This window comes from Pygoscelis adeliae, unplaced genomic scaffold (assembly GCF_000699105.1).
Source record: "Pygoscelis adeliae isolate BGI_AS28 unplaced genomic scaffold, ASM69910v1 Scaffold148, whole genome shotgun sequence".
NCBI lineage: Eukaryota > Metazoa > Chordata > Aves > Sphenisciformes > Spheniscidae > Pygoscelis > Pygoscelis adeliae.
In genome coordinates, this window is record NW_008825258.1 from 1,150,334 (window position 1) to 1,174,101 (window position 23,768).

The following is a 23,768-nucleotide window of genomic DNA, read 5'->3' on the forward strand; positions in this document are numbered from 1 at the left end:
AAAGTCTGAGCAAAACTAGCTTGATTTTCAAAATGAGAATGGAGAGGGAGATGTGCGCTTTTCCTGAAACATTTTATCCACCTACATGAAGCATAATCAGTGCTTCAGTGTTTAGGCAATATCTTAAACATGATTTGCAGTAGTTCAAATAACATATAGCATCATTAACATGCAGGGCATCATCCAGAGTCATTGAGAGGCTTTTCATTTATTTTAATAGACTTTGGATACATGTAAAAACCTTAAAATTAAATTACAGTATTAATTCTTTTAATGGTTACATTAGTACCCATGGTGTTTTATTAATAGTAACTTATGAATAATAGAACTATTATTATTGATTAGCAGTATTATTTAGTAATTAGTACAGGTATTTTTTATTATCTTCATAACATGAAAATGTGTGCAGGCTAAAGCTACTTATTCAATGCCTTTGGAAAGCATAATTTGTATTTGTCAAAGTGTATGCATATGTACTAGTAACTCTCCATGTAGCAGAAGACGAGCAAAACAATTTGAAATGTGTTCTTACTCACTAAGTCCAGTTTCCCAGCATTTTGAAATTGTCACAGCTGTTTAAAAATATTAGTTGTTACTAATAAAAGCAGTACTAGGGCCTTTAAATGGTTGAAGAATAATATTAGAGGTACAAAGTAGCTACCCTGACATATAAAGAGCAAGTCAGAGTAGGTAGATATGGTCAGTACAACACCGAGAGTACATTTTTCTGAGAAACACCTTGTACAATACATGTAATGATGTATAGTAATATGAAGCATCTCTGGAGCAGAAAATGATTCTCCTAATTTTCCAGTGAATAAATGGAGATAAAACTATCAAAAGACAAAAGTGATTTTGCATCATGGAGAATATCAAACCATGAGAGCTTCTTAAAGGCTGTTAGATTTGAGTTGAGTTCAGTATGTGAATGGCACTGAACAGCCTCCAAAGGTGGTCGCTTTAGCCAAAACATGCAAGTTTGGGTGCCTAACAATAAGTATTCATGCTGATCAAAAAACTTGCACTGAAACCCTTTTGATTGGAAGTTGGGTTTGGGTAGAAGACAAAAATTCATGGAAAGTGTTTCTAAAAAATATATTCTACCTTTCCATTAAAGAAAACAAAAATAATTTTTTAAACTAAGCCCAAAATTCAGATTTTTATTTTAACTTCTGTTGAAAGTTTCTTTGGGAAATATGAATATTTTTGAATATTTTATGTAAAAGAAGAAATGGGAGAACAGATGGGGAATAGCTCTGTGAGTAAAAAAAAAAAAATATCTCTCTCTCCAGTTTCAATTTTGGTGCTTATTGAGTTTCAAGTGCCTAACAATGAGACTTTAACTTTATTCTGATCCATACCTTTGCCCAGATAGGTCATGTTTCAGATGATGTTGAATAGTAAAATTGCTGTTTACAGCAGAGATTTTTTTAAAAAATAAAGGTTTCTTGTAATAACGTTCTTCATCCTTTATTTTAGTACGCAAATGAGTAGGCTGACTCTCGAGAGTACTAAGGAAACAATTCCTGATGAAGCCTTGAGTTTAAAAAAGAAGCTTCAAAATGGTTTTAGCTGTGGAGTGAGATGCTGTTGTGAGATGGGCAGAGCTGCATCCCTTTCTTGAAGATCATTGCTTGAAGCAGGGCAGAGAAGCAGGTGAGGAAGCGGCGGCCTGCTGGGGTGAGCCCTGGGACTTCACCGAGCAAAAGCCATGAACGCTTTGGGGAGCACAGGGAGCTGGGAAGGGGTCGGGGCTGTGAGCCCAGTGATGTTCGTCACTCACATGCTGCTGGGCTCAAGAAACAAGGACTTTGTTAGTGAGCTGAACTGCACTGAAGAAACACGGGCCCTTTCACCTGTGGGGTTTTTTTTACCAGGTAATCTTCAGTACTCCAAATTTTCTGTCCGTTGACAACAGCACTGACACACACCTTTGCTGCTGGGGTCACTGTGCAGAGGCTGGGCTCCTGGTAATCCCTCATTTCAAATCCTGTACAAACACGAGCAAAGTTTCTCTTGATTTGCAGGGTACCGTGGGTTTGGGCTTTCTCATTCACATGGCTGCACATTTGTCATGGCTTATCCATGAGAAGGAGCCCACATGGCTAAATCTAGGACTGCTAAGAGCAGAGGTGTTCATACAACAGCCTGAACACCCTGAGCAAGTGTGCTTGGAGGAATGAGGTACAAATGCGTGAGTGAAAGGGGGGCTGGATTTGGAGGCAGACAGACTGACAGGGTGGCTGAAACAGATCGTTCTTGGAAGCAAACACATCGTTCCGCTTCTGCTTGCCTGTGTTCTGCCAAGAGGCATTTGCAGTCTCTAGATCACGATGGCTGCAACCTGCTGTGTTGAAACTTTTCTATCCACAGGCTGACTGTGCAGTGTAGAAAGATAATCTACCTTATGTACACTTATCTTCTTCGGTGCCCAAGCAATCGTCTTCCTTTCCCTTCTTCTCGTCAGCTCTGTGAACTCGTTCGTGGTATTTTTCAATAAGGCAGAAGAGCGAGAAGCCTGATTTTATGTCAGATGACCTCCAAAATGCAATACTTTCAATTAAAGCCTTTTTGTTAGGTTGAGTTTTAAAGGATATGGGCTGTACAGAAAGCGGTGTCACGCAGTTCTTCCTACAGTGCAGAGCGAAATACCAGAATGTACAGAGAATCTTTGACTTTTATTTTGGTTTTAATCTCAGATATATCTAGAGAAATGCAACTTCCAAAGTGTCTGAAAAAACTCTAATTGAAGGTAAAAATTAGATCCTTTTTTTTTTTTTTTTTCAAATGCACTGTAAATGCTTTCTTACCTGTGGAGTCTGAGATCATAACTCGTAACTTGTGCTGTCGCTTCTCTGATTTCGATGCAGTAGCAAGGAGGGTGGCTAACAATGGTGATGGGTTATCAAGTGACTTTTGCTTTTTGTGATGAATCATGGTCTGCTGCTCTGATGTTTTAAATGGAAACATCACAATTATTGATGCTAGGAAGGAACTGTAAACTTTCTTGCTGTTGAGAGGACTTGGACTCCAAAGTTGTGCAGTGCTACAAATTTGAAAACCACTCTCTGTATATTTTATGGGGTCTCTCCTCAATATCTTGAGCTATATCTTGTAACCATTAATGAGAGCTGGTTGTGTGCATTGCATGGGGAATAGATCTCTGTGCTCCTCTAGTTTAATGTTCATTTGAATGTCAGGATCACTATCTTTCAGTTTACAGCATTGTAAATGTTTTTGACTTGCAGCTTTTTTGCTTTCCCAATGCTTCTTAATTGACTAATATATTACAATTAATCCCAAGTGGGATGCCATTATTAACTTGCTTCATTAAATTACATACCAATTTGTTAGCCTTAATTCTCATAATTGTCCCCGTATATTTTAGTGTTTTTATTCTAATAACTTGCCTTAAGAACTTGGTCAGCATGCATTTATGTATTCTTTTGCATCCCTTTCCTTCCTCTCACCCTTGATGTTCCAAAGTGGAGTCAGTTTAGGAATATTTAGTGTCTAATGTCAGCATCTTAAACACAGTAATTTACTTCTCTGTGATTTAAAAACATCCTGTCTTAAAAAAAAAAAAAAAAAAATCACTTTTGTAGCCATGCCATAAAAATCTTTAAATTGATAGAAGAATATCTTGTAGAGTTTTCATTACCAGACTCCTGAAAATGACACTTAGATGTCTAATATGTAAAAATTACAGTCGTCAGTCTATAATCTCACCCCCTCTGTGGTTCAGGAAGATTGATACTCAGGAAGTCTGCTGATTATAACCATTAGACTAAAAAACAAATTAGTTTCCTAACTACAGTAATGCTTTTTGCATTTTACTCCGGTGTGCTTTGTTGATGCACTTTGTCACTTTACCAAACATCACAAAGCAGACCTAGAGCTGGATGCCATGAGAGCTGGGTCAAAGTGGAGGGACCCCCAGCCCTCACGCAGGCTCCTGTCACTCGCCTGTTGCCTGCTTTAGGGAAGGGACAACAGCTCCTTGTACAGTCTCTCTTTGTGTCTTTGAGCATTGAGAAGCCATTGAACGTGGCTTGTTTTCTTTGCTGCAAGTACCTTTTCTCCTCTCTGTGATAACAACGATTGCTTCATCCCCTTCCTTCTTACATGTTCCAAATCTGGTGCATTTTGACTTGACCTTTTTTGTTTAAGAAAAAGAGAGGGAGAAAGAAGCTGGAAATAAAGCATCTATTTTTTGCTATCCAAGTCTTTGGAGAGTTTTGCTAGAATTGGTCGTAGTTACAGGCTCAAACGAGATGTAAAGCTGTACGTTCATCTCCTTTCCTTTCTCCTCTCTCCCAAACACAGCAGCTGCCTCTGATAAGTCCCTGTTTTCTCCCTGTTGTTAAACATCCAGCCTGGATTCCAGGAAGATATTTTTTTATGCCTGTCTGCCTACCTCTTTTTTAAATCTAATTCGATTTCTTTTTCTGCAAAAACCATCTTCTGTAGCCATCCAGGACTTGTACCCCATTTGTCTCTCAGAGGACTAATCCAAGTATATTACATGTGGTTTACATTCATGGGACATAAATGGAGAAATCTAAGATTTCAGTCAGGAAACTCCAGCTCTCCAGTCCACTGTTGCCCGGTTCTGCAGGATTTTGCACAGGATTTGTGTACCCCTTAGAAAAACTACACTTGTTTTCATCCTCTGTATCTTCCATGAAACTGTAGAGTCTTCATATGTCTCTGGTTACCAGTTAGTGTTATGGCATATTTTAAGTGAAGGTGAGCACAGGATATATTCATAAATGATTGCCTAGTTTCATTTTGTGCCATAGAAGAGAGATTGGTTGTAAAGTCTGAATATATAAAATAGATGGGTAAAATTGGGGCTTCCTTAGCCTTTAGATCTTCTGGCTCAGATGAAAAAGTTATTCTTATTAAATTTAAGCTGTTCTACCTGAAGAATTATTACTGTAGTTCTCCACTATAACAGTGCCAAGTTTCTCCTAGCATTGGCAATAATAAACAATGCAAGCTTCAGACAGAATTTCCTGGGTAGCATACCAAATGTTCTAGAAAACCTTCTCGGACAGCAGCTGATACATTTTTAATACAAATAAAACATAATTCTTTAGTCTCGTTTCAGTTTGATCCCTAAGGTAGAAAAAGTATACCGACTATGCATAATTTATGTATTTGTTTGAAGTGTTTACGCAGATACTCCATTCACAAAGTCTCTTTTTGTTAATAGGTTGCTGTGAGATGTAAGAGTCACGTAGGGCTCGCGTTGTACAAATAAACATGTCATTTTTGTACCATCAGTGAGGTGGTTACGTGGTCATCCTAATTCTGCCTTCATCTGCTCTGCCCACCCCGTCCATCCTCAGCCAAGTCACAGAACAGGTCCAGCTGAAATGTCAGTATGTTTTTCCCAGATCGTATGTGATGTGAAAGCATGGACGCGTGCAGGGGAGGGAAGAGGAGCGGTTGGGAGCAGAGGGTGCTGCCCACCCCTTTCAGGGACAGCATGGATTGGTGTCAGGCTGGTGTGTCCATGTGAGCACCACCCCAGTTATTACCAATGATACGTGTGGTTTCCTGTACAATTCCTATACGTTACACATGATGCAGAGCGAGCATGCAGGAAAATATCCCTCAGTAATTTAATTATAATCTATCTTAAATTACCGTAAATCCAGTGTCACAGGTTACTGCCGGAGGGTTGAGTTGTTGCTGGTTATTGTCATCTGTAGTTTCTGTGCTGCAGGGTAACTGTGGGAGAGATGATTATCAAAGGTTTTTTGAGCTGGTGGTTTTCTTTCCAGGGGTCAAAGAAAAGCAATGAAAGTAAATCAGAGTCTAGTCTGGTCCCTTTCTTTATGTCTTTGTACGGAGGTAGACATTTGTATGTATGGCTGATGGCTCAACTGATATTGCTGATGGCATATCACCCCCCAAAATAATTCTGCAGCCGAGATGGCGGCTTGCCCAGAGCAATCCTTGTATCTCATGTTTTACCTCCCGTGAATCTAAATCAGAAATCTTTGAGTTCATAGGGTGGAGATGAGGGTGTGTAAACCTGGGAACCCTTTTACAGTATAATTTCAGTAGCTTTCAGACATATCTTCTACATCTGAGATTCACTGAAAAGCACACTAATCCAGCTGAGGTGATGAGTCTGAAATGAGCTAAATGGTCCCAGTTTGAATAATATTAAACCCTCCTTTGTTTTAAGTTCAGGTGTGCTTGTATCAGTTCCCAGAACAAAACCAGCAAAGGATCTGGGATGTGCTTTTATGCACGTTAAGCTCTATTGGCGATAGATGAGAGTCGAGAATGCCAATCACCATCTTATTCTATGCCGAAAATTGAAATATGCGTTAAATAAAGATTGCTTAAATCTGTTCACAGCACCTCTGAACAGTGATTTTTTCAGAGGCTTGCAAGATGGAGCAGGATTTTTGCTATGAGCTTACAGTGTTTGCAACTGTTTCACAGCTCTGGGAGCACTGAGAAGCCAAAGCAAAGCTGCCTGACTGATACCATCAGAAAAGTATTTAGCTGCTGATTGTAACCGTACCATTTCTGTGCATCAAAAATGCATTGTAATTTAGTCATTATCAAGAATAAAGAGACTTTCTGAAAGAAGGTATTGGTTTTGCAACATCTGTACTGTATCAAATGAAGCCTAACTGGAGATTTGGCAAGCTGTTCCTTATGAGTAAAGTAAAATGATGTACCACATTAGAAAGTAGCTTGGTTATTAGAAAGCTCAGTCTTGCTCCTGATAAAATGGATTTTTTCAGCGTAAAATTCATCTTTACTTGCTGCAAGTATATTGCTAAAACAGATTAACTTTGGATCTCAGTGTATTTTATAGTGTGTCTCATGTTATTTTAAGGCTGTAAATATATTAGCTGATCTGTAAGCTTCACTTAAGTTACTGCTTTCTGGGTTTTTGAAGAAATAGGATCGTGTTATGCAGGAATCAGGATGATTGAATTAAATCAACCCTTTTGATATTTATTGTCCCTCAGGATCATGCTACCAGACCACTATTTTAAAATAGCTATATGGGTAAGTGTTGATTAGAAAGCAAAGCTCCATAACCCTAACAGCTAAGCTAGTAATTTTTTTGTGTGTATTTTATCTGTGGTTTGTATGGCATTATGCACATGCCTGTGTATTAGAAGCAGTCAACATAAAACTATTTTCTTACTCCTTCCTCCCCCCTGCCTACCTTGCCACCTGGAAAACCTACTATATCATATCTAAATCCTATAAAAACATCTAACATAATTTGAAATGCTCTTGTGTGAAACATGATTAGACTACATCAATCACTTTTTAAAGATATTTTTTTTCTGCATTTTGTATTCTAAACTGCTAAAACACATGCTTTTATATCCTGCTGCATTTCATGGAAGACATGAGCAGGCAGATAGTTCCCCATCTTGGATGAACCAGTCGTGTTAAGTACTCTCCCAAAGTGCATACCAGTCAAATTAAACTTTAGGTTAACTTTTTGGAATGCTCTCCTCTTGCCAACTCATTACCAGTGATATGGCTAAGCAAACTGTTGCCTTCTGCTATTCCAGATATCTACAGAGATTTATTATGTTTCAGCTAATAAGCTTACCTTCTCTAATAGCGCGCGACCCACCCCGCCTTATGGCTAGACTTGTCTCTTCTCATAACTTGGGCAGAGAATTAAAGGCCAGAAGTAAAGCTGGCTTTTAAATCTGTCTAGGTAGAGCTGTTTGGTGGTCCCTGTGTTGTGGATGGAAACATCCATAATTTTTGAGTCTGAACTCGCTCGTTATCTAGACCTGCTCTCTGCACTACCCCGCAAGTCGATACCGATAACCTCCCTGCGGACAGATGGTGGTGGGAGAGGATGGTGATGCCTGGGCAGGTAGCACCACCTCGGTGTGCTGCAGGGCCATATGGGCACTCAGGTTTTAGAGAAACTTGGTCTGTGCATGCAGTACAGCTGGCTGCTACCACACCTGTCTAATAGAGTTGCTGAAAGGCTGTATAAATTCATGCTGAGCTGTGGAGATTATCTCTGTCAGCTGTTCTTGTGTCAGAAGCAATTTTTTTTAATGCTGCATTTATGTCATAAGTGCCCAGCCTATGCCTACCATCTAGGAAATACCCTCTTTCTTCCTTCATTTCTGCTTGCATTGCATCTGAGGCATATAACTGGTGTTTTACCCCTAAAAATAGAAGATTTTTTTATGCCTTCCTTATTATGCCATATATTAAAATGTTTGCTGCCCCCCTTAAATCTCAGTGTAGACAGTCGCAAATGCAGGTGTGTCCTACCAGTGTGCTGGGGTTACAGCCCAGTCTGCAGAGAACATGGGATGCTACAGCATCAAGATTTCAAGCACCGGTGCTTGCTGCTGTTAGCTCTGGAGACCCTCTCATCCTCACAGCAGTCGTCAGTGCAGTGCTCCTCGTATGCATGTTACAGCTGGGCTGGAATTCAAGCTGTGTTGGATCTCAGGAATTTTGGGGAGAATTGCCTATGCAACCTGGCAGTGAATGTGTCCCTCTGTGCCAGCCCTCTGAGGATTGCCCTTACAGAGCATTGGCTTTTTAGCTCGTTCCATATGAGCTCAAGCATTTGGCAGGGGAAAGCCTAACGTAGGTTGAGGTGTCAGTCGCAGGTGGTCATATGAGGATGGTGCCATCAAAGGACCGTGCAGCCTGCTGGGTTTTGAGAAGAGAGGTAAGAAACTTTTCTAGAGGTGGATACCAAAACTGGGTGTCATGGCAAAGCATGTGCCAGGAGCCCGGGTGGTCCAGCTGACAGGCCCCGGCGTTGGTGATAGGATCATAACCAGTGTACATGATCTGTAGACACCCAGGAGTTAAAGTGCTGGGGTGTGAACAGAAGAGGTTAAAAAGAAGGAAGTAAACACCTCAAATTAATAGGCAGGTTCTCTGGCAAGCAGATTCAGAGAGTCTGTGAGAGGAGAGGAGATGGAAAACTCTTCCTGAGAGCATTCCTGTGTGCACCCACCTGCAGGAAGCATCTTCACTGCTCTGGGTCAGACTAGACGTTCAAAGAGCACCTTTTGTTCTAACCATGGTTTAAGTTTTGTTTTCAATTGTATTTGTTGCATTTTATTTCTTCTCTCACACCTTTCCCTGAGATTTGAAGATTCTGGCAATTTTGCAGTTATATCCTGTGTAGGTGGAGGGCTTCCTGACCAGAGACAGGGCTTGAAAACCCCCTCCATAGATGGGTCATGCTCCACAGGAGCACCGGAAAGCTGTAAGAAGCCTGTGGAGCGGAGGCATGAAGGCTAAAGCATCCTGAGGAGTTCTGTGGCTTTAAGACTATCACCTACTCGCAGTGATTGAATAGCATTCACTTTGCCACTGCTGAAATGTAGAACATCTTGAAACAAGCATACATGTCATGTTAGTTTTTGTGTTTCTTTGTATTTCAAGAGGAAGAGACTGCTGCCACAAACTGAATGTTTCCCAGGCTTTTAATGCACTTGTATTCTAAGTGCTTTTTTTCTGCACAATAATTTCTCAATTTCCTCTAAACATAAGCCATGATACTTGTTGAAATGTTTTTGTAAGAAACTGAGTTGTTGGGTCATTCTAACCAAGTGAAAAATAAACAGCTTGACATATGATCCTCACTGTTGTGTGTAGTGTTACACCAGGTGAAATGGGGGGTTTTGAGCTGTACTTTTGTTGCTGCAGGAACTCGAGTAGCTTAGAAGCAGCTGAGAAGAAAATTGCAGGCCACATCCTGCCACTCTTAAGTCAGTGCCTTGAAGGAGATTGAGATGAGGACTGCCTCATCTTACCTGCTTCTCGGAGCACTGCTGCTGTGACTGCCCTGCTGCTGGTACCCACCCCGGCTCAAGGACCTGGCTCTTGGTGCACCTGCACTTCATGCCCACTAGCTATGGAGTCCTTGGCAGTCCTGCAGCTGGTGCGCTCGGCACCCTGTCTGCTGGCGTCCAAGTTTCCCCTGGATGAGCCCACTCACCACGCTCAGTAGCCAAGGCTACTTCTTTTCCCTGTCTCCATGAAGGACATCTAGGTGGGGGTGGAAGGGCACATGGACCTCCTTGGTGATGCAGGAGGTGGAGAGGAGGAGGTGGCAGAGTTGTGCAAGGGTGCGCAAGGGGGTATGTGGAACAGTTTGGGAAGAGAGGATGCTGTAGCGTTGGAGGAGACAGAAGCGGCTCACTGGGTGGGAAGAGAGAGCGAGGAGGATGTGGCAGGTGGGCGATGGAAGAGGGAGGCAACTCTGAAATGAGAGCAGAGGCAGAAGTGAGGAAACTGAGGATTAGCTGGTGCTTTCTGCCTTAGGTACCGCGAGCACTGAACTGTGCAAGTTCACGGCATTTTGCAAAACTGGACACATATGCAAGAACTTAAATGACACTGAAAATTTACAAGAGATGTAAAAATGGAAGAACTTGCTTGAAAGAGAATTACAAATACAAAAATGTATCATAGTTGACAGACTTGTCCTCTTGTACCAGAAAGCTGTTAATGAACACCACTGGTCTAACATTGGGTTCTTGTACTGCAAAGACGCCTGGAAGCCCGAGAGCCCTTCCAGCCCGTGGCTGCTACGTTAGACATGGGGAATTTGCTGTAGCAAAAACTCCTGCAGCATTTTCAGTAGATCAGTTCATACCAACCTCCTTAAAAATGAGGTAAAAGGAACGGCAAGCAAACTACGTTGGAGTTTGATGTTTCAAAGCAGGAGTTAAAAATTCTGCCCTATGACAATTTGTTTTCACTGGATTTCCAATTTAATTGTGGACTGAGGTGTGGTTGTCATTGGGGAAGTGACTGTGTAACTTAATTGACATTTCTGCATCCTTTGTGTTTGTGACTCATAGATGCCGGCTTGAGTCATCTCGTACTGGCGGGCTGGAGGGAGCCGCTGCTGTTGTGGGGAAGTGAGCCGAGGGCAATGCTGGGAGAGAAAAAAACGAGGACTTTTCATGTAGAATGAATGAAAGATGTTGGGAAGCTGAGATGACTCCTTTTCTTCATTTTAAAGGGGGGATTGTTGTGACTTCTTTCACCAAAATCCTTTGTGTTGGCTGGAAGAGAGGAAAAAGGCTGGAAACCTCTGCTGCATCCTAGGCAAGCTTAGCTGGAGCAATTAAATTACAAACCCCGGCAAAACGCTGGGGTTCCAGATGCCCATCTGAGCTGTTCCCTTCCACCCTTCGCGTTTTGCCCAGCACATTTTATTTTCTTATTTAGCCACCAGATTTCATTGTTTTATTTAAAAAAAAAAAAAAAAGCTGAAGATATTTTTTCTCAGTGGCACACGTTTGTACCAAATTCAAGCCAGGAGCAGAAGAAAATGAAAGCTAACTTCCATTCTTGGTTTCACAGTTTTGAGTTTAGCCTTTCCAAATGTGTGAAGCTGTATATCAGAGTGGGTGCTGTGGGATGATCTGGCTGTAGTACTTGTTATATTTTTTTCATTACACCATTTCATTTTCCTCCCTACTTAGGTCAAAATGGTTATTTTTACCTAAAAACTCCTGTAAATTGGGCAGATTGTGGAAACTCTAAAAGAGACCCAACTCCATTTTTTTTTTTTTTTAAACTGAGATGGTGAGAACAGTTTATAACTGATGGCAGTTTTTATAAAATAGCCTCCATCCTGATAAAATGTTACCCCCTGGTGTGTCATTTTTCCAGCTGAACTGCTGGTAGGATTGAGAGATCTTGCACACTGCTGCTTAAATAAGTAGACTACATGGTCTATGAAGAAATCATATTATTTTCTCAAAGGAGAACAAGTAGGCTCAGTGCACCAAAATTGCTTTAAATAAACTTGCAGCTACTCTAACCTTTTTTTGCGCAGCTGCTGATGGTACAGTCTATCAATCAAGCTTTCCCGGCTTTGAGAATCTGCCACTGAAGCTGTCTCTCCTCTGTGTTGCAAATTATGTTTTTGTCTTTTACAGAACTTTGTATCTTAGATATTCTATTGCTACTAATCAGATTGTGCTTTTGGGCTGCAGATATCTTTTGGTTTTCCTCAGATATATGCTTATTAAGGTCTTTCAATAATTTGTTAATTGAATGTGCTATTCACTTGCAGAAAATTAGCTGCATCGTGCTTTCAAAGCGCAAGAATACTTTAGGGAAATTAATGCCTACCTTATCAATGGACTGAGTCAAAGTTTGGGCAAACGAGTGGCTTACAAAAAGAAAGGAAAATACATTGCTGGCTGTTTCTTACCATCCTGGTGATTGCAAATCTTGTGATAGTGAATGGAGGTAATGCTGTGGGGGGAGGCTGCGAAGTCTTCCTCAGTCCAGTGAACTGATCGGTCAGCTGCCAGCATGTGTACAATACATGATCAATGTTTCTATCCACTAACAAAGAAACTCAGTGTGCACAAACAGAATGTACTCTGAGCGGAGTTATTAAGCAGTACTTAACTCTACCTTTAAGTTTCATGCTCTTGCTTTTTTTGAGACAGTCTCTTATATTAGCAAGTTGCCCTGCAATATGCTGGTGCAAATTCTGTTGCATGTTCTGAGGAAGCCTGTGCTGTGCCCTTGCTCTTTTTATGACACTGATATTTCAGCCAACCTTTGGTGTAAAAGTGACTATTTATACTTCTTGTATTTTCAAGCATCCCTACTGGACATAATGAAAGTGGAAGTTGCTGATCTATAACCTAGTTTGTCCCATCCTTGTCCCAGGATGTCTGTAACTCAGGTTCAGAGGCAGCAGGTACGAAATGAAGGAGAGGGCGAACTAAGGCTGAGAGGAGCTGTGGTTGTGAGCAGCTGCATTGCACTCTGCCAAGGATGAGGGGCAGCCAGAACACCTGACCACAAAGTCAGTTCAATAGCTTTTAAAACTGTTTTGGACTTAAAAAAAAAAAAAAAAGGAAAAAGTGCCGCTTCCTTTTTGGCACTGCTGGTTAATATCTCACTGTAGATACCCTCCAAAGCTGTGATGAAATATGAAGTTAATACATCACTAGCAAGCTTTCAGTCAGAATGATGTATTATTCAAAGTGGAATTAGCTAGAAGGATCAATGCACACCCATTACTCTATTTAAAATAATCATTGGAAGACTCATTAACTTTTTTCCCCCCCTCTTTTCAAACAACATAGTGAATGAGACATCTAGGAACATCCCCTCCGCCAGCATATGCACCTCTATGACTTCAGTATATTTTCATTCATAGCAGAATTATTAACACCTGAAGGCCAAAACCCAGATTTAACTCAACAGAATTTGCCTTCAAATCACTGAACCTGAAACCGGTTGCCGTAGGCAAAGGCAAACTCAGCACTAATGCACATTTTTTAAAAATCAAAGGTCATGGCAGTATCTGTGTGAAATAGTGCGTGTGCCAGCATAAGGTTCAGTGTCATATCTTGCCTGAGTACCTGTTATTTTCTCTGATTTTACACATGAGCAGCAACTTGAAGTATTAAGGGGGCTGTTTCCATTTCTTGTTTTCCCTTACAAATATATTCTGCAGGTTACTTACTTTGGGCAGTCCCTTCATTACACGGCAAATGCTTTCTATCTCCCAGCTCGTCGCTGTCAGGCTGCAGTCTCTTGGCCAGATTTGTCCTTTTGCATCAACTCGTACGGGAGATGTGCAATTATAGCATATATGGGGGAGATGGAAGAAAATACCGTCTGCGGAGGAGCAGGAATATATCATTCTTTGATCATTTAGTGCTTGTGAAGACGAAAAACTTAAAGAGCACCAAATCTAGCTTATCATTGTGTTGGGAGCTCTGTGGGCATTTTCTTGCCCTCACAGATAGCTCAGTGTGCTGTAGTGTCGACCAGTATCCCTTCTCACCCATCAGTTCTCCCGAAAAGGTCCAAATAAATGTTTCCTACTGCATTTCAAAGCATAGAACTTGTAAACTTTTCATATCTGTTCATCCACATTACAGATCTGGCTGAAGTCTTTCACTTCCTTTTATTCAGAAATGTTTAAGAAATGAGATATTTATCCACAACCAGCTTTTACAATGTGGACTTCAAAAGGGAGAGAGGTGAGACAATGGACTTTGTGCAGTGCAAAAGGGTGCATACCACAAAGCCAGGATGTGTATCCTTTCTCAGTGCTGCAGACCAATGCAGGGTTAAAGCATCATCGTTCAGAAGGGTTAGGAGTAGGACCTACCCAAGCTCTAAGTTAGCTCTAAAATAATTTGGCCCCAAAGACATGAATTTGAAGAGTTTCACAAGCAATATGCCAAGCACTTCCCCTTTGCTGAGAAAAGAGTGTTTCTTTTGACTGTGATTATCTTGGTTTCTTTGAAATGCTGTTGCTGTGACGTTAATATACATATTGTGTGGCATAGTGTTCACATTAATGGGATTCTTCTCATTTCTGTTCTAAAACAGTGAAAATCAGGTTCTTTCCCGTAGAGATTGAGGACTGGCATCTGTCCAACACTACTGAGCTGATAAGAGAATAAATTGTTTAACCGTGTTGATTGTCCTGAAACCCTACAGGACAATTTAATCTCTGCAACCTAGTTAATTTATAATAGTTTTCTTTTTCTTCTTAGTTGTTTGTACCGAGTGTTTGGAGACTTGAGTATTTGGCTGGTGAGCTGTAGATCTTGACCGCAAGCTGAATGGGAGCTGAAGGCGCGTGGTTGGGGGAATATTACCCCTGACTTTCACCGTTGTAATTGAAAGTAGAATTTGACACATTGGCATCTCTCTGTGTCAGCCATTGTCACTGGCTTCAGCTGCCACAGTTAAGTATGTAGTCATTCATCCTTGGCAGACACCGTCCTTTACAGCACAAGAGGATGGTCTCTGGATGTTAATGCCACAGCGCTCTGGGAGCAGCTGGCTATATCGAATTCAAGGCATGCAGATTGTCTTGGCCATTTTACTTAGCAGATGGGTAAGGCTTGATAGATTGAAGATTTAGTTTCCAAGTCAAGGGCCAAATGTTGCAGTGGGAGAGAAAAGTAAATTATATCACTATTCGGAGGGGAAAGGCTCAGGTACTGTATTACAAAATTGTTGCCATTCATTTTCCTCTGACTTGCACAAAATGCATGTCATTGTGCCTTTCAATATAGCCGACTATGGCATTCTCCTTCATTTTGAGATGCTTTGCAATACTGTCTGTGAGCCCATTTAATGAGCTTGAAAGCAGTTGCTGCTAATTTATGACAGTTTAATAAGTCTAAATGCCAGATTTTTTTTAAGGTGGAAATGAGAGAGAAATTTGTATTTCGTATCACTCTGAATAGGTGGCTTTTCTTCTGTTCTTTTTTCCCCACACCCTTTTCTTCAATACAATAGATCTATTTAAATATGGATTTAAAAGGAAAGTGTATTCCTTACTCCTGAGCTGTTCAAGCTATTAATATTCACCTTCTTTTCACAAGGTGACTGGTGCCAGGGATCATTAGCGAGCTTTGTGGTGCTTCCCCCAGCCCCTCTCATGTTGGTTAGTGGGAGGATAACCTGGCTTTTGGAGAGGCTGCCCGGAGCAATGGGAAATGGGGGCAGTCTGGCCTTTGGGCAGGGGTCTCAGGGGTAAGATCTGGTGTTGCTGTGTGGCGTTTCTAACTGTCTCAATTTTTATTTGGGGGTTCCCCTGTTGTTCTGGTTTTATTTGTTATTTTTCCTAAAAAAGTCATTGCAAGTTTAAAATTTTTGCCTGAGACTTTTTTTTTTTCTGCTTTGTAGAACTGTTTCCAGCAGAAAGACAGGTCATGGTTTACTTATATGACTTTAGCATATAGTTTAAATTATATAGCATGTGGTATAAATTTTAACACTTTACAACTCTGCTGATTTTTGTAAAATCAGAGACCTCAGGAGGTTCTGGGTTTGTCCTATAAAATAGTCAGACGAGCAGAGAGCTTTGGCTAATTAATGTACAATAAATGATAGAGAATGAGAACTGGTTGGGTTTTTTTAACTCGCTAGGACATGCTGAGCTTAGTACTGCTGTAACACAGGGGCTTTCTATAGAGTAGTACCTTGCTCAGTAAATCTATTTTTACATGCTGTGGCTTGGTGTCCGTACTAGCACGATGAGCCTGGCTGTGGTGGTGTCTGTCCTCTCATCACACTCCTGCTCTGCTCCTTCGCTGGAACTTTCCTCTTTGGAGTATTAATAACATCATTGTGAGAAGGTGCTTAGCTCCCTGGCCTGCCTCCTACCCTGTCACTTCTGAGGGTAAGGCTGTAGGAACAGCACTTTCAAGCAAGGGGACAACAAGTTGTGCTGTTGAGAGGTGTTAACGCTCTTGTCAATAGAGTTCATGACTGATCAACCTTGTTGTTCACTGAGGAATGAATCATTTCTCAGTCCCCACATTAGATGCGGGAGCTGTAAGTAAATGCTACCTGCCTAGGGTAATGATTTCCACCATGACTTCACTTGAAGAACATCTCTGTTTTATGACTGCAGAATGGGGTCACTTGTGCATTACCTTTTCCTACATTGCAAACGCTTGTTTTATTCATTGCAGTAACGTCAAGCCATTCGTTCTACTCAGAATGGCATGTGCACCAGGTATCGAAGGCACCCAAAGGGTATGATAAACAAAGAGATTTTGCTTCCTTGTGTCATGTTCATCCCATATTTACCCTGTGGTGAGAGCTCTGTTAGCACAGGAAACTGCTTAATGATATCTCTGTGTTTATTTTTCCCTTGCGCTTAGCATGATAGTTACCTATTTATTTCTGCTGAAGAGGATTACAGGCGTTTTTCAATTATAAATGATGCACGCAAGCATTATTTATCCTGTTTACTGCAGACCTATAGAGTGTTAGTCGGTCTCCAGCAAAAACATCTTGTTCAGGAAACAACATTTGTAGTAGTGGTACTGTGGGTATTTTAGGGCAATTTCAGGATGGTTTTCCATCTGTCCCATTAATACTTGCTGTGCAGCACGCTCATGACCAGCAGCTTAGCAGGTTTGTGTTTGTGCGTGAAATTCCTGTGCTTGAGAAATTTTCATTCGTGATGTTTCTTCTGTGTTAGCCTCTTGAACGAGGAGGGGGAAACTCATTGCTCTTCTCTCACAGGAAAAGAAAAGCTTTGCGCAGCTTGGCAGGCATGCGTTGGGTGAAGCCTAAGTGCTGAGACCCAGTAACAGATGTATGGTCTTTCTCTAACTCTGCAGCCAAGGCATCATGAGAAATGTGGCATGTAAAGTCAATCTGAAGAATTCATTGCTGCTTTCCTTCAGGATATATTAATAAGTTAATAGAAAACACACTGCTGTAGTACAGATTATATAACAGAGAAAGATAAAAACAGTTTGTAGAAGGATATAAGCTCAAGCTTCATGACATGGAGTCATAAAGGAGGTCAGAAGGACACTTCTCATTCTAGAGATTTTTGTCCTTTTTTTCCTTCTTCTTTTTTTGCCCTTTGTTTCTTTTAAGTATCAGCTGTTAGAGACAGGATTCTTGTATGGGTGAATCTCTGATCTCAACCAGCATGGTAGCTCCAGGCCAGTTAAACCAGAGACATACAGCGATGGGGATAGAAATTGACATTTTGGGTTTCAGAAACCTCCTTTTCTCTATGAACACAGGCAGAAAAAGGATACGGAGAAGTGCAAAAAAATAGAGAGGAAATTCAAGGTGGGTTTTTTTTTTTAAGAACTTGAAGAAAAAAAGATGTAAGAAAAGTTTTGCTCTGAAGCCTGAACTATTCCACAAAATGAGGAAACTTTTGGGCACTTTTCTAATGGTCTTGCCAAGATCCTCAAATAGTTGTAGTGAGATGCGGGAGAACAGTGTGTGGGTATAAGGAAAAAAGGGGAAAAGCATCTGGAAGGAAAATAAGACCATATCCGATACAGGTCTGAACTGACATCTCTGCAAGTGGTACTTGTTTGCATGTGATTTTTAAAGAAACATGAGATCCCACTCCCCATACCATCGGAGAAAACATGATTACAGATTCATGGAGCATTTGCTTTCCAGCCCCCAAAGAAATAACGTGACTGTTGATTTCATGCTATTGAAGAACAGCACATTTGCAGAATATGCTATCAAAAAGGTTGCGTAGCTGGATCTATATAGGCATACCACCTCAGCAGATTAAAGGGGTGCTGCCAAGGCTGAGGTTAAGAATTGATCTACTTTGACAGAAAATCCCAAAAGGAAGAGTTTTAACCTTTAGGATTCTTTCTGTTTGCTTTCTTCGAACTGATTGCAGCTGTCACCAGAAATAAAAACAAAGCAAACAAAATAAAACTCTTTACAACTTCCGATTAAGCAGCAATAAATAAAACATTGTTCAAGTCCAGTGCAAGTTTTTCTTACAGTCTTGTACTAAATTGTCGGTAGCTTTTTTAATTTTTTTTTTTTTTTTTTTTTAGTGGTAGCCATGGCTTGGAGAAACCTGAATAAATGGAAAAGATGCAGGAATGTGTCTTGCAACAGCTCTGCATTTTTAGTGTTTACTGTTGATTTGCCAGAAGCCAGACAGAACCTACAAAGTGGGTCACTGGGTTCAGTGTACTGTGATTATTATTTATACAGAATCCAAAGTGTACAGAGCACCCCTTTGGGCATATAAAAGTTCATGCTTCAAAGAGTTTACAGCCTTCAGGGCTAATAATATTATTGCTGGTAACATCTAAGCTGTATATATTTCAAAGCTGCTGTTGCTACTTTCATAATTTTATTGCGTATCTTGCCCTACCTGATTGTTGCAAGTTCTGGAGTACAGTGATGAGAAAAGGATCTTCAATTTCCATTTAAAACACCAAACCAAAACAAACCATTTTGTCTCTAGACAAGAGCACGAAAATGTGTCCCGAAGACAGCAGAGTAGTTCAAAGGCCGAACAAACAGAAAACAGAAAGGTGGTTTGTTGTGGTTTTTTTCAATGCAGTTGGCTAAGAAGATAATGAGGTTTCTAAGATTCCTAATTAGTCATGGGGAGGAAGGGCAAGAAGAGTCGTGCTTGTGCTTGTGAAACTTGGGCCAATGGATTCTAGTTCTCTCCTCAGGCCATTAGAATTTGTGGGTTTTTTTTACAATAACACATTTTTTGGATGTGCTGCAGTCAATGATGTCTTCTTCCTAAGAGTGCGCTCCAAGCCGGGTCTGCACTTCACACAACAGTGTGATCCCTGTTGGGCACAAGGTCCTCTCTCAGGGGCTTTCTTCTTTTGTCTCCACTCCTTTCCTCATGTGTCAATACATGGCCTTAAAGCGACTAAACTCCGGTTTTCCTCATGACATTGAGATCATGGGCAAGCAGCAAAGTACAGGAGCTCTTTTGCATTCAGTGTGTTTGCCCATTGGGAGCAGTCCATCCAAAAATGATCAACACTGCTCAGGCTTCTGACACTGACTGGTGGCAAAAAAAAGAAAAATGTACCACGTGAATGAGGTACGTGGCGGTATTTATTTCCCAAAAGTAAATTGGCAAGTATCCTAAATAATGGAACGTGTTCACAGAAATTGTGAGTTATTCCTTCAATACCTCTGAAGAGGCAAAAGGTTAAAAAAAAAATTGCATTATTGGTTGTAAATTCCTTGTCTGAGTTACAAGTAAGTGACTGAAGTAATGGGTTTAATTTGGAAGTGGTGGAGCTCAACACGGTTAATCCTTCCTGCTGCCTTCCCCTCCTCTCTCTGGTGCTGGGTCTCACTGTTGCGGAGGACATGGGTGGTTGCTGGGTGACAGAAGAAATACTGCAGGATACCTGTTTTTGGTCTGGCAGTACGGGCAATTGCATTGTCAAAAATCAGAGATTTCTTCTAGATCCTCTCACAAAGCCTTTTTCCCTCTCCCTTGTCCTAAGTGACACTAAATTAAATAAATGCAAAAATATGAATAGCAAAGAGATGCCAAGGCCCAACTCCATTATGGCTGAAAGGTGTCCAGCTTCACTGATTTCAGTGGCAGCACCAGATTTATTCCCATATCAGTAAGGGATGGACTGGTCTGGGATAACTTCTGTTTATCACAGCAGTTTTCCTCTACGAAAGTGGAAGTAGCTGAAGAAAAATCATCTCTCTGTTTTTAGGCTTTGCTGGGGTGATAATATGGCTAACGTTTTAATGAATTCAGAGGATGCTTTCTTTTGATTTAACCTTCCTTACTTTATTTTATTATGCCATGTATTTTTGGCATTTGGTGAAGAGCTATTGTGAATGTGAGAACTAAGCAACTTGTTAGATAACATCTTTTTTTTTCTCTTTAGAAGATTAAACTGAGACTGTTCTGCCTGATGCCAGAATAGATGTAACCAATCCTGTATCCTTTGCATGTAGGTCAGTCAGAGGGACAATCCAGCACTGGATCCCATTATCCATGGGTTGAAGGGCGTCGTACATCACGGTAAGTAGCTGCTTAAACTTTCTTCTTGCCGGGAAGGGGAGAAGGGCGGGAATATCGTCCTTAAGGGATCAGGTCACCCCTGGAAGGACGCAGTGAGCCTGCACATTCCTCATTCACTGATGTTTAAGGGCTTCGCAGCCATTATTTGATTGGTAAAGATCAGAGTCATTTGTTACCTGAAAATGGGTGGGGGTTAACAGTAAACAATTTGTTTCTTTTCAGTCAGTGCTCTAGAATGCGTAAGTTATCAGTCAAAACCTACTACAATATATCATTCATATTAGTACTTCGAAGGCAGCGTTGATGCTTCACTCCTGCCATTTATCTTGTTTGCTCTAAAAATACTCCTCTCTGAAGTTTCTATTTGTTTATAAATTATTTGTCTTTCAAATTTAGGGAGCTGATAATGAAACAGAAAATTAACTATCTGTGAAAATTAATTAAACTTTGCAGCAGATGAACATCTTTCTAATGCTGACATAAATACGATCGTTCGGCTGTTCTGATGCATATAAACCTATTATCCTTGAACTTATAGCAGGTACTGAAATAAATATTAATATATTTTATACTTTTATAACCAGTTTTTACTAAGGAATTTTCCTGAAACCTTATCACAGGTAATGCATCATTAGCAATGACATCGAGATGCTCCAGTTCCCAAAGTACTCTTGTCAGGTTTTAATATAATGATTTGTAAAGTTTTAATCATCTCATTGTAATTCAAAAGGCATCTGCTGGAATGGTGCTAGGTGCTATAATAAATCTCCGTCCCATCTATAGTGCTGTGATAAAACATCTTTGCACCTTTGCTGAGGATTGTCTTTAGACATTAGCTAGTGCTGTAGAGCTTAATAAACATTTTTTTCTCTTGACTGCAAACCTAAAACTAGTTGACAGTGTTAGATTAAAACAAATAGGATTTTGGATTAATTGCTGTACTTTCAGAGTCATTTAACATTGCAACTGGGAACACCAATAAATCCAATGAAAGTGAAAAATAGGGGTTAAATGATAACTTACCATAAAGTCCTTCATTTAGAGAATTTTTCATAGGTTTTGCTGTTTCTAAATTGCAGTGTTCTGCTGTGAAATAAAAGCAACACACTGAGCTGTTGTGGAAAAAACTGTGGTTTTTTCCACAAAACTAGATGTTATTATCTAGCTCCCACTGGGTAACAAAACAGGTGAGCAAAAATAAAGCGAGGACGAGTTGGGCTGCAAGGATTTTTCAGTGGCCGAGTAATTTGACATTGAAGTCAAGCTGCCATTTAACTGGACCAGGATGTCTTTTTAGCTTTGTTTTCTACCTGCCTGCTTTTTCAAGACTCTCTACCCCTCTGCAAGCACAAAAGTGTTTTAGCCAGCTCATCATTTTTTTTCTGCTCCCTCTCTTGCTCCTTGCTGCTGCAGCCGAAATAGCCACTAGTGGATAATCATACCGGTGTCTCCTAAGAGTATTATTCCATTCCCAAAAATGTTTGGGTAGGGTGTGACACGGTCCCGAGGTTGTGATTCCCTGACCACATAACAATTAGTCCGTCTTGGTGCTGCCTACCCGCAGCAAAATCTGGGTGGATAAAAGGCATTTATTTTTGTTTTGCTCACAATGCACAGAAGGCAGCTAGTGTTTCAAGTAAAGGAAATCGCTTGATATATTTCAATAGCTTGTTTCCTTTTCAAAACATTAAGGAAGAAAAAGAGGAAAATCTTACTTTCCTTCCTGTTTCAAAGGCCCTGATTAAAGGCCTTTTCTAAGGCTCTTTTGGTGGCTAGAGTAAGGGAATTTCCTCCTACAAAGTAGTTGTTCAAAGAAGTTGTTCTCTTTAAGTTAAATATTGATGGAACACTTCAGTGAAGAATTCTCATATTGTATCTCTCTTTTAATGCTATTATATAGAATAATAGTAAAGATGTGAGCTTTTATTCCAGACACTCTCATTTCTTTTCTTGATGTAATTTACTTACATCTTACGTGAGCACATTTTTATGAATTTATCTGAAAAGGTTCTTTCTGCCTTCCATTTGGCTGCATTCAACTGGGACGCTAAGGCAACATGGACGTTTTAGCTGAAATACAGTGGAAAACTCTTGTGGTTTTTGGATAGAGTGGTTGGATCAAGCAGGGATCCAACAAAAGGAGCTGGAGAAAGGCAAAATTGAAACCTTAAGTTTCTTTGCATTTCATAGAATCATAGAACCTTCCATTTGGCTGCATTCAACTGGGACCCTAAGGCAACATGGACGTTTTAGCTGAAATACAGTGGAAAACTCTTGTGGTTTTTGGATAGAGTGGTTGGATCAAGCAGGGATCCAACAAAAGGAGCTGGAGAAAGGCAAAATTGAAACCTTAAGTTTCTTTGCATTTTATAACATTTCCGTGCCCATGTTGTTTTTAGGTGGTCATCACGATACAGAGGCACGTGCCTATAATGTGCCTAGAAATCAAGAATACATAGGAATGTTGAGATGACTACCTTGCTTTTAAATTAGGCCATGTTCGTATATCCTCTGCTGGCTGGAGAGATCAGCAGCCCCTCAGCTTTGCTTCTCCCATGTGCCTCATCTCAATGCACCTATTTAAGTAAGATTTCCTTGGTTTTCTATGCAGTGCATCCTTCCTGAGTTGTGCTGGACAGTCACTCCTTCCTCGCAGTCATTCAGTTTTAAAAGAGGAAATTACACACCCACACAAGCACTCATCCTCATCTTCATTTCTTCATTTGCCTTGTGGTGGTACTAGAAGGCCTGGTCCTATATGGGGACTCCACTCTGCACCACGCTGTAGAGGGCACCCACGCTGGCCTGTCCCCATGATGGTGACAGATCCAATGACCCTCAGTTAGATGCAGGGATGGTACTGATGAGTGGTGAGCTGGTTTTTCATTTTTCTTGCATAGATTTGCATTTTTTCAGTGAAGTTCTTGTATTCTTACAGTGCCCTTCCAGGGGTAAGTGAACAATTTAACTGTCAGAAGGACTTTCTGTGGAAGTGAAAGCAATCTTTGCTTGAGATTTCGTCAGGGATTTGAATTACTTACTAATTTGATGGAACATAAATAATTGTGCCCTTCACAGTGTCGCCAGCTTAGTAACAATGATGGAGAAACGCACACATAAAAATCAATACAGGCTTAGTTGCTACTCAGAGTTCACTTTGTTTCCTCATCCCCAGGCATAGTTTTGTAGAATCTTAATGCCACATTAAGCTTAATTTTACATGAGCAACCATATAAAGTTTCTTAGCTGGAAGGAAAACCAGTGATGTACCAAACAGCCTAACAATGTTTGGATCAATGATAACACTTTCAGGTTTGCCCCGCATCTTCCTGCCGAACAGTACGTTCCCATCACGTCGATGCTCCCCAACTCCCGCATCCGCCCTCGCAGAGCATTGTAAAGGCACACGAACGCCGAGGAGGCTCTTTTCAGAGCTGTCAGATGCCTG

At 40.7% G+C, this 23,768-nt stretch overlaps 1 protein-coding gene across 1 annotated transcript in view; it reads left to right on the forward strand.

The window, feature by feature from the left end:
- PTPRG (protein tyrosine phosphatase, receptor type, G) overlaps positions 1 to 23,768 on the forward strand; it is a gene marked incomplete at its 5' end in the record, with an annotated part of 319,745 nt that overhangs the window by 184,709 nt on the left and 111,268 nt on the right. Inside the window, one exon of the mRNA XM_009329498.1 lies at positions 20,254 to 20,320. Coding sequence (XP_009327773.1) covers positions 20,254 to 20,320 — 67 coding nt within the window. The remainder of the gene's footprint in view (positions 1 to 20,253; positions 20,321 to 23,768) is intronic.